The sequence below is a fragment of the Heliangelus exortis genome, chromosome 1, assembly GCF_036169615.1.
Source record: "Heliangelus exortis chromosome 1, bHelExo1.hap1, whole genome shotgun sequence".
In the NCBI taxonomy this organism is placed as follows: Eukaryota; Metazoa; Chordata; class Aves; order Apodiformes; family Trochilidae; genus Heliangelus; species Heliangelus exortis.
In genome coordinates, this window is record NC_092422.1 from 136,545,177 (window position 1) to 136,559,076 (window position 13,900).

Here is a 13,900-nt window from a genome sequence, read left to right on the forward strand (position 1 = left end):
ATGCACCAGCTACATTTTGATAATGACTTGCTTCTGCAGCCCCTGGGTAATGCAAATTTGTCCTGATGCACAAAACCCCTGACTGTTGACAACAAGTTGTTGGGATGCTTTTTACAAATCAACAGCTCTCTGAATCCATCCATCTTCCTCTCTGTGAAGTTGCACCTATCACTGCAGCAAACTGTGGCAGCTGGCTTTGCAAAAACTAGGACTGAGAACTGGAGCTGTGACAGCTGGGAGAGAAGGAGTGAGCTTGGGTGATCACCTGGCTGCTGAGCCTCAGACCTGCCTTCCTTTGAGTTTAACCTTTGAACAATGAAGATTCATGAGTCATGGGCTGGTTAATGTGAAGGCAGCTCCTCTCTGCCTTCTCCTTCTCTCTGTCCTTGTGTGGTTCAGTTTCCTTGGTGTTAATTGGCTCAAACAAGAATTCCCTTGAGGCTTGGGCAGTTGTATCATCAGCCAGTAATCCAGTAATTCCCTTGGACACAGGGGAGTCCCTCGTGTGCTTCTTTACAACTTCATTTTGCAAGTGTTGCACTCCTCCGTGATAAACCAAATTGATCTCATGTCGTGATCAAAGACGTCCTTGTCCTCAGAACAAACTCCAGCACAGCAATGGTAGCTGGCTGCACAGTGTGCCATACATCTGAGTAGCAGAAATTCTCAAGATGTCACCATCTAAAGCAAAAAGCCTTTGGAAATTAAACATTTTTTCTCACAGGGGATGGGCTTTAATATTTTGCTAAAGTAATCAGCATAAAGCATGCCCTAAAAGACCAAGCGGGTTACTCAGACTTTCACAAGAGGGATGGCAGCTATCACTGGTATCAGAGCTTTCTTATGTCATGCTAAGAATCCATAATACAATAAAAGCTAATTGTGGTTAAATAAGAAAGAGTGGATTTCTGGTTTTAACATCCCAACCAACATTACTGGGAAGCAAGGACTTCACCCCTCCTCTTTCACCTCTGATCTTTCACCTTGCAATCCCTATGGTGTGAGCAGGCAGGGAACAATTTTTAGCTACCTCTACATGTTAGTCTGTTATTAGACAGCAATGGCTTCCTAGGTTCACGTAACTGCTGAGCAATACCATGGATTAGGAGTTCAGAAAAACTGGACCTGAGAAATCACTTGTTAAAATTCCCAATCAAAGGGGCTGAAGATCCAAGTGAAAAAACTTTCCTGACAGATTTCTCTGAGAACCTTCTCAGGCATAGAATAAAAAGTGCAAGGTAGAGGAGTATCATCACTGCCAGCATGCTTAAATCTGTAACCACATCTCATGTGGCATCCTGAGCTGATGTTGATCATGATCAGCACTGATAACAATGTCCCTGTTACATTACAGAGTTCTTTATTTCTAGCATGGTGGTGAGTACCTAGAGGGCACAAAGACTACTGTCCTGAACTGCACATTCTATGCACAGTTTTGGGTATTTGGAGTGTTTTCAATGTCACCCTCCTTGGAAAGGACTGGCAAGAGGTGCTGAAAGACTCAAGACCTTTGAAACTTCTCCTAAGGGCTCCAAGTAATGATGTCCTTTCTATAAACTTTAGGGATCATTCCTACAAAAACTGAGTGTGAGTCCTGCTTTACGAGAGTAAAAGACGTTCAAGTAGCTTCATGTGCCTGTGGGTGTAGAAGGTGACACCAGCTTCTGCCTGCATCCTGGACTCCTCCCAGTGCGTTGTCCCAGTACCTTGGACTCTGCAGCCCAGTAGAAAGGGAATCACCCACATTTAAAGAAAAGGTTCTGCTTCGTAAGCAGCTTTTACATGCTGGAGAGAACATTTTAATTGTACTAAGCCAGTCGACCACTAGATGGCCTCATAACCTCAGCGATATGGGCAGATCCAATCGCCAGATTTATTTTTGAAAACCTGGCACCCTAAGTGATGCAGGACTTAGGCTCATCACCTCAGGCAACGCACAAGAGCTTTTCAAACCGCAGCATGTGAAATTTAGGACACTTCGCCCCACAGGGAAGCTAGAGAAAAGCATGTTTGTCACTCTTATTGTCAGAAGATGCTTGTATACAGTGCTTAGGGACATGGTTTAGTGGTGGATTTGGCAGCACGCTAGGTTAACGGTTGGACTTAATGATCTTAAAGGCTTTCTCCAACCAAAATTATTCCACGTTTCTATGATTCTATTCCCTAAATGATGATTCTATTCCCTAAATCAGTCCCTGGCAGACAAGACTGGAGATGGGGTAGAGACCTGGCGAGAGCTGTTGGAGAGCTGCAGAGTCTCTCCAGCCTTCCTTATCTGGAGCCATCTAATCCAGGCAGCAAAAGCAGCCCCTGCAGGAAGGATGGCTGTGGGGTCATGGACCAGCCAGCCAGGAATCCAGACACCACGTCCACCCCCAGCCTGGCCTGGCTGAACACCCAGCAAGGGCTCAGCCCTGGGTCCACCTGGAATGGAAGTGAGCCCCTTCTGGGGTGAACTGAAGGACGGTGGCTGGGCAAGGGGGTAGACAGGATGGTTTTGTTGCTTTCCCAACCACAAGTAAGTTACAGTCCGTGCCTGGTGAAAAAGCACTTTGTGGCCTGAGACAAACCACCACTGTAGGCTGCCAGGTGGTTATCTGAAGCAGAGCTGTGACAACAACAAAATAGTGCTTCAATGAAAGACCTCTTCTCACCTCCACATCTGAGAGAGTTCAGTGAGGAGAGAAGCAAAGGGCTCTCTAGCGCAGTGGAAATATTAATGGGGTGGATGGAACAGGGGGAAAAGAAATGTGGAGGAGAAGTAAAAAGGCTCAGCTCACCCAAGGAACAGACCTGGCACTGGAGCACAGGCTGGCTGGTCTTAAAGTGGCTTAAAGTACCTTTGATAGGTGTTGGTATTTCAGGTTGGGAAACCTTGGTGAGGCTGTACCATGTTTGACAGCAGCCTTGATCCGACGTGCAGAAGAAAAAACAAAACCAAAGAAGTTCTCATTTTCATTGCTGTCAAGTTTGGAGATTATAGAATCACAGAATGGTGTGGGATGGAAGGGACCTTAAAGACCAGGTAGCTCCAACCCCCATGCATGGGTGAGGCCACCTTCCATTAGGCGAGGTTGACCAAACCCCCTGGACTTGAGCATTCCCAGGGTTACTGTTATTAGTCCCTGTTATTATTGCTATTGTTATTATTCCAGGTTCCCGTTATTACTCCTTTTCCCACTTAGGTTTTTATTAACATTTCAAAACACAGAACCAGTTTCACATTGACGCAAGTCCTTTAAAAAAGTATTTTAAATGAAGCACTATTTTAAACGAAGCCAGCACACGCCGCTGATCAGCGACTCAGATGTAGAGAGGGGCAGGCCCAGGCCGTTGCCCCGGAAAAAACACAACCCCAAGAACCAAGCTGCCGGTACCGGAGCCGGTACCGACACCCGACGCTCCGCGGACCTGCCGCTTTAAGGGCGGGCGGGCGGGCAGGAGCCCGTCCCTCCCCCGCCCGGCCTCCGCGCAGCGCAGCGGGGCGCAACCCACGGCGGCGGCAGCGGCGGCGGTCCGGGGGTGCAGGTACGTGTGGGCCGGCAGCGCCCGGCATCGGTCCCGCCCCGGCGAGGGGCGGTGCGGTCGTGGCCGGGCGGCACGACCGGGCCTGAAGGAGTGACAGCGGTAGCGGCTCGGTTCGGCGCGGCCCGGCCTGAATGGAGCGGCCCAGGCTGTGGTGGCCCCGGTGCCGGCCTTCCCCCTGCCTCAGCCTGCGGTTCGCAGAGGGGTGGGTGCTCAGCTCGCCCCGGGGTGCTGGCGGGATGGGTGGGTGCGAAGTCACGAAGGGGTGAAGTGGGTGGCCTCAGGCCTTGGTTGGTCTCATCTGGCTTCCCACGGTGGGAAACGTGGGGTCGGTGTGGGTGGGCTGTGAAAGGCACCTGCTGCTGTCAAAAAAACCCAAAACAAAACGTAGGAATTGGGGTTTTTTTTCGTTGGTACTTTGGTTTGGGGTTTTTTTTGCTAGGTTGGTGTTGGGGTTTTATTTTTATTTTATTTTTATTTTATTTTTATTTTATTTTTTTATTTTTTTTTTATTTTTATTTTTATTTTTATTTTTATTTTTATTTTTATTTTTGTTTTTATTTTGCTTGATCTTGTTTTTGTCCCCTTTTCCAAGTTCTGCTTGCTCAATGATTTTATTTCCAATAAGATGAGGAGGCCAGGAGTGCCAAACGCTCTCCCGATGCCTTCCTGCACCGAACGCCAAAGCTCAGTTGGCATTTGGAGCGCAGAGCTCTTGGCAGATATTTCTCTACAGTCAATTATTTTAAAAAGAGTAACCGTCATGACAGGCAATGCAGAATACATGCTAGCAAATCTCACCCTTGTTGATTTGCAGCAATTCCTGGGGAAAAAGCAGCACACAGCATTAACTGGCAAGATTTATATCTCTAATTTCAGTTAACTTCCCTTAGGCAGATGGGGATTATATAGCTCCGCCTTTGGGAAGGCAGTTGTTAATTACATTAATTAATTACATGGACTCTGTTGAATGGCACTCTCAAATATGGAAAAATGCAAACCTTTCAGTCGCATCTATTTATTTGTAATAAAAATACAAAGCCCTCACCCCAGTGATTTAAGCAAAGACATAACTGGTCTGTCAGCCTAAACAGTAAAGTTTGTCAGGGGGGAAGTTCATAGCTTTTAGTAAGCAATCAAGCTACACACAGTACTGTTACAAGGAGATATCAGACCCTAGCCATAACTTTCCCCTTATCTGCTGATTGTGACATCTTCATGTTCTTTTTGTGCAGATGTTCACATTCCTTTGGTGCCTAGTTAGCCTTGGCAGTGTCTTGTTTTAAGAACAGGACCTACACTTTTAATTATCTTCGGGACAGAAGTTAGCCTCGTTAGGGCCTTGTATTGTTCACACTGTTATAGTAGAAAATTACATGTCTCAACTGTTTTGTCTAGCCCCTGTTCACTTCTTTCTCAGTTTAATTCTTTCCTGAATTTTACTGGTTAGGAATACAAATTCATCAACATATGTTACAGTACCTAGAGGACAGCACACAACAAAAATGCTATTGAACACATAGGAACCTTTACTAAAGATACAAATAAAACCAACATGAAGTAACAAAATACCACATTTTAAGGCTTTGCTTTATTATCATAATTTTTGTACTGTCCCTTTCTCTAGTTTTATTTTTAAGGACAATCTGTACAGCTCTAGATGGTGAAGCTGACTACGGTTCTCCTGTTGTGCAAATTTGACAGGGGTGGGCTAAAGCTGATTTTCTTCATGCATTATTCTGTTTTTTTATGAAAACCACCATGGGATAGAGAAAACAATTACAAAATAGTGAGCACATCGATCTCCTCATCTTAAAGTCCTGATGATGCTTAGCCTTGAGGTCACTGAAGAAACATCACTTACGTAGCATTGTTTTTCTTTCAGGAATTGTGATCCATCACTATGAGAAACAACAGCCTGTGAGTTTGTTTCCAGCCTTCTTGTACTCATCAGATAAGCTGTACTCCAAGTTCTCCGTGGGGAGGATTTGTCCTTGGGGAGACATGGCCTTCCACAGCTGGAAGTGCCTCCTCCTTGTGGGCAGGCAGAACACCTTTGCCGGAGCTTGGAGGAGCAGGAGGGGTGGTCCCTCTCTTCGCTGGAAGCGCTGCTGCCACTGGAGCTCTGGCAAGGCTCTGGACCCTGAGGTGAGAGCATTTCTGGAGGAGAACACAGAGGTCACCAGCAGTGGGCATCTCACACCAGAGATACGACTACGCCTCCTCACCCCTCACTGCAGGTTCTGGAGGGAAAAACCTGACCTGTGGCCTTATGGGGACCCCTTCTGGGCAATTTACTGGCCAGGAGGCCAAGCCCTCTCCAGGTATGCAGCATGCATCACCAAAGTTGTTGAAGTCCAGTGTGTTGTGGGCCAGGGTGTCAGACCTAGCTCTGCTTGTAGTGATTCCTAGTGATGTGCATTTGCCTTGTAAGAAAGAGCATTATCCATGTTCCTCTCTGCTTATACAAGTGATACACAATCTCCTTTTTTTCAGTTTCAGCACCTGCTGTGTATAGAATAACTCGTGGCTCATAAGTTGCAGTTTGTTGTCTTGAGTGGCAATGCATCAACAACAGGGCTGAATTTGGGTCAGTGAAAAAGGGGCTGTGTGGTTGCCATCAAAACATAGTGATGTGTTTCATTCTGTCACTCACTGTCAATCCCAACAGCAGTATTGCTATTTTGTCATAACACATGGGGTAGTTGGGTTGTTTTGTTTGTTTGTTTTTGGAGACAGACAAGTGTAGGGATGTGTATCTGGTCTGTTGAGAAGAGTAGATTTATGCTGATGTGCTTGGAGTGATGGTTAGCATGAACCATTTCATCATTTAGGATTTCAGCAACCTTATTGCCAAGCCCTATTGTGGCTGTCCTTTAGACATGTCAGAAGCCATGTTTTAGTTTTGTCCACCTACTGTACAAATGTCTTTAATGTTTCTGATTCCCAGTTAGTCTTTAAAAATCAAATCTTTCACTTTCAACAGCAGGAAAAGTTTGTAATTGTTACAGCAAAGAACAAGCTATCAGATATTCCCGCCCATAGAGGGAAAGGAAGGATCTGAATTGGGGCTTTGCTGTTTGTCTGCAAGAAAGCAAAAATAGGAGGACATTTTTGACCAGGAAAAGGATGAGTCTTACAGTAATATTGTGACTTGATGAGCCTGCCATGTTGATGAACTAGAGCACTCCTAAACATTGCATAATTAAATTATGTAAGGCAATGTCTCTGTTTTGTTATTGTACGGTTCATATGCCCAGATATTTGGGCAATAATAAGTAACTGGCATTTCACTACTTTATTGACTAATTTTTTATGCACTTGTTTTGATATACTGGAGATGTCAGAAATTAGCTGCATCATCAGGAAAAATAAAGAAAAAAAGGAGCCTGAAAACATGCTGCTTCCGTAACTCTTCTCATTTCTCATTTGGCATTTCTACAACATCAGGAATCTCCTATTTCAAGCTGTTCCTCTTGGTGTAACCTAAGATGCCTCCTAAACCCAGCACAGCAGACAGCAGTCTCCAACAGCAGCGTAATGCACTGTGTGCTTGCCAGGAGATGCAGCCCTTTCCAGCTGTCCTCAGCCACCACAAACATTAGCAGTAACTTGAGAACCACTCAGCTGGAAGCAAGGGACTTGCAGCATTAGGCCAGATCATCTTCTACAGAAGTTACCACAGGGAAGTCATTACAAAGCCAAGTATGGCCTTTAGAAGGGGGAATGGAGTGCTTTCTGTGGCAGCCCCATCCCTGTCCTCCATCCTGTTGCTAAACTACAGCCTGTCCTTAGGGAAGTGGAGGCTGCAGGGCAAGTATTGCCAACCAGCTGAGCTGCTGAGCCTCTGCACAAATGTCCTGCCTGGGTGCTCTTCAGAAAAGAGAACAACTGTAGAGCTTCAAAGTAGCAGATACTGCTGCAGCATTAGGGTAACAGTATCATCAGGAAATTATGGAAGGGACCTTAAAGATCATCTAGTTCCAACCCCCCTGCCATGGGCAGGGACACCTCCCACTGGATCAGGTTGCTCAGAGCCCTGTCCAGCATGGCCTTAAAAACTTCCAGGGAGGGGGCTTCCACCACCTCTCTGGGCAACCTGTGCCAGTGTCTCACCACTCTCAGAACTTCTTCATAACTTCCAATCTAAATCTACCCTCCTATAGTTTGAATCCATTCCTCCTTGTCCTGTCACCACCTGGCACCCTAAAACATCCCTCAGAAGCTTTCTTCAAGGCCCGCTTCAGATACTGGAAGGCTACAATAAGGTCTCCTTGGAGCCTTCTCCTCTCCAGACTGAATAACCCCAACTCTCTCAGTCTGTCTTCATAGCAGAGGTGCTCCAGCCCTCAGATCATCCTCATGGTCCTTCTCTGGACACGTTCCAGCACATCCATGTCCCTCCTGTAACAGGGGCTCCTGAACTGGACACAGTACTCCAGGTGAGTCAGTTCTTTAACTACCAAATGGTTCATCCATCAAACCCATGTTTTACCAGCTTGGAGACCAGGATGTGATGCCAGACAGTGTCAAAGGCTTTGCTGAGCTCCAGGTAAATGACATTGGGTTCTCTTCCCTTGTCTGTTGATGCTGTGACCTTTTCATAGAAGGCATCAAGGTCTGCCAGGCACAATTTACCCTTGCTGAAGCTGTGCTGACTATACCCAATCACATTTTCATTACTAATCTGCTTCACCAGTGCTTCCAGGACAATCTGCTCCATGATCTTACCTGGCACAGAGGTGAGACTGACTGGCCTATAATTCCCTGGATCATCCTTCTTTCCCTTTTTGAAAATGGGGGTTATGTTTCCCCTTTTTCAATCAGTGGGGAGTTCACTGGACTGCCATGACTTTTGGAATATAATAGACAGTGGTTTAGCAACCACATCTGCCAGTTTTCCTCAGTACCTCTGGGTGTATCCCATCAGGTCCCATGGACTTGTACACTTTCAGGTTCTTCAGATGGTCAGAAACCTGATCTTCACTTACAATTGTCAGTTCTTCCTTCCAACACTTGCCATTGCCTTCTGTGACTTCAGGAGTGTGGCTGGAGCCCTTGTCAGTGAAGACTGAGGTAAAGAGGAAACTCCATATCTCTAGTTCTCTTATTTCCTTTGTGAGGGGCCCCACACCTTTCCTAGTCTTCCTTTTGCTGCTGGGTGCCAGACTTTACAGGAGAAGGTGATTTTCATTAGAAATGAGCCAGGTTCACTCTTGGAATTCATAACCACATGCTCACAAGCACCAGCTGTCTGGTAGGATTCCTTATGATGAAATGTAGAACAGGAGGCACGGGATGGATGTCACGTCCTTATCATGTCTCCTGGGTTCCTGGTCTGGGTATTTTGTATCTTTGGTCTTGGTCTCTGCCTTCCTGCTGTGGTCCCTTATTGGCTTAAACCAAATCCAGTTTGAGGGTAGGCTGTCTTTTGTTTTCCCAGTCTGGGTTCACAGGGATCTACATGCCATTAATACTTGACACTCGTATAAGGCCTCCTCCTGACATTCCTGCTGGTGCTTCTACATCCAGGAATTTCCATCTGTCCGTCCATCCACCCACCCACCATTTGCACCAGTCTTTCCATTACAATTCACCTGCAACAGCTGTGCTGACCAGTAACCCTGCATGAAGAGTCAGCCATCAACCTCCATGCCAGAAGACAACACAAATAGAATCCCTTCCTATTTCTAGGAACAGAAGTAACAGAAGTTTTGGCAATGGGTGGTAAATTTTATGGCAACTTGTAGTAATTTACGTCCCCTAGGCCTCTTGTCCCTGTCACTTAGGGCCCTCCCCTTTGCAGAAGATTGTCAAATTTCAAGACAATTGTTAGAATTCTGAACCCTCAGTAATGACTGCATAATTTGTAGTGCTTAACATAACCACTGCTTGCCAGCTTTCAGTTCTCTATTTCCAACCTACAGGTTTTCCAGCAGATGTCAGCAACTGAACAAAGATACTTCTTCTGCTCAGTGCTGCTTTGTTCTCATGTTCTTGTTGGTACTCACAAACAACATTAAGCAGAACAGAAGCATTTGGATCTGTGTGTCTGCTCAGAAAAAGAAAAAGAAGAAAGTCTTCTTTCTCCCAGGCAGTTGCATAAGCAGTATTTTAGGGCAATGGCTTAGCCTTGTCCTTTGATGGGTGAAATACTCACTGCACACACATCTTCATGTTTCTTCAGTCAGTTTGGTTTTATTAATTTCTAGAAATCCCTACTTTCCTGTTCTGATGCCAAGAATTTTAGTCACGTTGTAGTCTGGGTCTATTTGTTAGATAGATATTAGCTCACCTATTGGAAAAGGAGCTGTTTGCAATGAAACATTGTTTACTACACTTGATTTCTTCTTGTTTGGGGGGAGGTGGGGTAGAAGTATGAGAGAAAGGTGATGGTTCTTGATTGTTCTATCAGCAGAAACAAATAAGGATCTAGGTACTAGCTGCACATGGGGAATTGTGTTTTTAAGATATAATGCTTCATTACATGTCTGATAAGAGCTCCTATACAGTGTAATGCAAAACTGAGAAAATTGTGCTCTAACAGTTTGTTGGGTTTTTTTTTTCAGGTACATCCTAGATAATCCACGCGTTGTTAAAGGAAGATCAGTTTTGGATCTTGGAAGTGGATGTGGAGCAACAGCAATAGCTGCTATGATGAGTGGTGCATCACAAGTCCTTGCTAATGACATTGACCCTAGTAAGACCTTTTTGTTTTCATCTCTGTAAAAATATTAAAGAAATATTTTTTAAAGCACATTTAACTCAGGCTTTTCTTTGCTTCTTTGAGAGAAATTCAGGTTCCAAACAGGATTCTAAGAATGCTGAAAAGGTTAATTTTTTTTTGCTAGTACTAGAAGCTGGGTTGTACCAGCCTCTCTTGCACTGAGGATATTTCCAGATACTTAAAATGAATAAACAGCAAAGTTTCTATCAAGTGTTCCTGTACCAGAAAAGTCCAAGCACAGGTTGCACAATGGCTTCTGTAGGACCACAGCATTTTCCTGCACTTGGTTATGTTGGGGCCTAGATTTTCCCTTTTTTTTCCCCAGACTTAATTTTCCCATAACTGACTTACTAATTCAGTTTATTCATAATTTAATTACTCATTGGTTAGGGAGGAAGTATATCCATAGATGAAGGCAGTTGGATATTCTGGTTTTATTTGTGATTGGTGTTCATTGGTATCCATTCCAAGAATATTTCTTCTGTGTCATGGTGCAATGAGGACAAAATTCCACCACTTTATGCCAGATCTTGCCCCATCATGTAAACTGTGGAAGTCCATAGATAGGATAAACAGACATTTAAGAGACAGATGTGTCAAGGAAATTTGTAAGGGGGCTGAACAGCAGAATCCTAAAATGTAACTTGCATTTTACTTTGACTTCAGTTGCAGGAATGGCAATGATCTTGAACTGTGAGTTGAACCACATGAATCCCTTCCCCATCACCATTAAGAACATCATTAATTCAGAGGCTGGCAACTGGGACCTAATTGTTCTAGGAGATATGTTTTATGATGAACAACTTGCTGATGGTCTGCATCACTGGCTGAGAAAATGCATCAGGATACAGCAAACTGAAGTGCTCATTGGTGACCCTGGCAGGCATCAGTTTTTAAGCCACAGCATTCACAGACAGTTGCACAAAGTTATAGAATATTCACTTCCTGAATATACTAGACAAGAAAACAATGGATTAACATCAAGTATTGTCTGGAGTTATCAGCCCACAAATAGCTTAGAAAACTGTTGAAGCTCACTTCATAAAGAATTTTGTCTCATGTGGTTGGCTTGTTTTTGTAAGTATGTAAAATGAAAATGAGAATTAAACATGGAACATATCTCTTGCTGCAAAGTAGATTGCTATGCTTTCACTGTACTGATTTTGGTCATACTTACTGAGGCTTTTGCTCCATTTGAGGTAAAAATTACATGAAACCTGTATTCAAAGGGGCCTGAGCTGGAGTGCAAATCCAAAGAAGAGTTATATGTAAGAGTTTGCATGCTTGATGTTTTTCATGTATATTCATGTCTTGCTCTCTTACGCTATTGTGAAATGTTCTGGACATCCAGCATACTGCTGCAGGGAGAAGGCAGAAAGGTTACTGGCTGAAAGTGGCTGAAAGGTTACTGGCACTGCTTTCACAGACTCTTGCAGCCAATTTACAGAGAAAATTATTGCTGTTCTTCGTAAGACTCTCTGCTAGATTATTAGAGCTCATACTATGCTCAACTTAAAGTGCCTTGCTCTTTTTCTGGATATCTCTTCTAAATGTCAAAGTAACTAATTTGAATCTTCCCTTTCCCCCCTGTAATAAAAATTTACCCTTCCTTGAGGCTGTCAGAGTAATTATTTAAGAGTTGTACACAATTCTAAAATATGCTTCTTAAAGTTTTTTTCTAAATGTCTTTAGTAAGTGGAAGGTGACTGAATAGTAATAGCTATCAGGTAACTAGCTTTTATGTCCTAGAGAGTGGTCACACAATCTGCATTCCCTAATTTTGCAGAGGTAAAACCCAGAAACTATCACCATGGGAAGCTTGTGAGGGATGAAGAAATCTTTCCTGCTGTGATGTTTCTGAACAGAAGGTAACTAAATAAAAACAGGGAATAAAAGTTGGATATAATTATTCTCTTCCATTGATGAAATGCTGGACAGCAAGTTCCACGGTCATTCTTAGCTACATCTGCCTAGGAAGAACCCTCTGCAGGCTAAGTAACAATTAAAAAATGTTTTTTGATCCAGAGGGAAGAGGCTGTAAATGCATCCACTTGAAGAACCAATATTTTCAGAGCCATCTTGTAGGAACTGTCACCTCTAACAATTAGCTGTTGAACAAGCAGTAATGCAGAACTAACAACTGCAGAACAGAACACAATATACCTACAACTATCCAAATACCAGCTGATGTGACAGAAGCACATAAATGTGAAGAAGGATGTGGTGCTCACTCAGAAAACAAGGGTGGTTGAAGAAAAAGGTTTAGGAGCAGATTCAGATGTACATGGTCACAAAGAATAGTTTAACAAGTTTTCAGAGCTATCCAAACACAAGCATTAAATTATAAATTAAACACATTCCTTATGGTTGCCTAAACTCATGGTTTTTTAAGTGTCATCCAAGCTAAAGCCTGCTACCTCCAGATGCAGAGAATCAACATAGTGTGCCACCTGCCCTCTATAATGCTAAAATTGCTAGCATTTAAAAAAGTTTAATGTAGAAGTCATATAGGTCTCACTAGAGGTTGTGCTGCTTCAAGAAAGCAAATGGCCATAACTTCAATGACACTGCTTCATCATGTAATAAACTCATTCTACTTTTTTTCTTTAGTATGACTACAGTTAACAATATAACTGGTTGCAAATTTCAGCTTCTGGAGAAGAAATAAACTGCATACAGAAAATATACTCTGCTGAATTCTACCATCCTGAGATTTACTGACTCAGACATTAAATTTGGTCCTATTTCACTCACAGCTATGCTTATGAGAACCAGTGGTTTTTGCCTAAAAGGATTTTCATATAGGAACATAGTCAAAACAAGAGCAAGTAAGTATTTGCTCATCTATCCAGAGGGACTTTGACAGGCTTGAGAGGGGGACACATGCCAACCTCATGAAGTTCAACAAGGCCAAGAAGAATTAGGACAATCCCAGGCACAATTACAGGCTGGGCAGAGTATGAACTGAGAACAGCCCTGAGGAAAAGGACTTGAGGCTGCTGGTCCATGACAAGCTCAACGTGAGCAGGCAATGTGCACCTGCAGCCCAGAAAGCCAAACTGTATCCTGGGCTGCATCAAAAGAAGCATGGCCAGCAGATTAAGGGAGGTGATTCTTCCCCTCTACTCCACTCTTCTGTGATTCCACCTGGAGTACTGTGTCCAGTCCTGGGGCCCTCAACATAGGAAGGACATGGTCCTGTTGAAGTGGGTCCAGAGGAGGGCCATGAAGATGATCAGTGGGCTACAGCAGCACTCCTGTGAAGAGAGACTGAGAAAGTTGGGGCTGTTCAGCATGGAGGAGAGAATGCTGCAACAAGACCTTAGAGTGACCTTCCAGTATGTGCAGGGGCCTACAGGAAAGCTGGGGAGGGACTTTTTTACAAGGGCATGTAGTGACTGGACAAGGGGTAATGGTGTTAAGATGGAGGAGAGTAGACTGAAATTAGGTATTAGGAAGAAATGCTTTGCTGGGAGGGTGCTGAGACACTGGAACAAGTTTCTGTGATGGATGCACCCAACCCTTTAACCAAATCAGCAACAATTTGGTACAGGCTCCAAAGAAGGTAAAGGCTGAGCTGCAGCAAAGACATGAACTCTGTTAGTTTCTGTCTGTTCTCTGAAACCCACAAAGGAGCAGAGTGAAACA

The 13,900-nt window shown here is 44.1% G+C and overlaps 1 protein-coding gene across 3 annotated transcripts; it reads left to right on the forward strand.

Annotated features, from left to right (window-relative positions):
• The first annotated feature begins 3,477 nt into the window (after positions 1-3,477).
• ETFBKMT (electron transfer flavoprotein subunit beta lysine methyltransferase) lies at positions 3,478-11,861 on the forward strand. 3 transcript variants are annotated; one of them, XM_071769139.1, is made up of 4 exons: positions 3,478-3,528; positions 5,411-5,849; positions 10,095-10,225; positions 10,919-11,861. In XM_071769139.1, the coding sequence occupies exons 2-4, from the start codon at positions 5,530-5,532 to the stop codon at positions 11,281-11,283; spliced, it is 816 nt and encodes a 271-aa protein (XP_071625240.1). In that variant the 5' UTR covers positions 3,478-3,528; positions 5,411-5,529; the 3' UTR covers positions 11,284-11,861. The 3 variants fall into 3 exon arrangements, with proteins under 3 accessions (XP_071625240.1, XP_071625223.1, XP_071625232.1); XM_071769122.1 differs by lacking the exon at positions 3,478-3,528 and adding an exon at positions 3,576-3,730; XM_071769131.1 differs by lacking the exon at positions 3,478-3,528 and adding an exon at positions 3,591-3,718.
• The last annotated feature ends 2,039 nt before the right edge of the window (positions 11,862-13,900 follow it).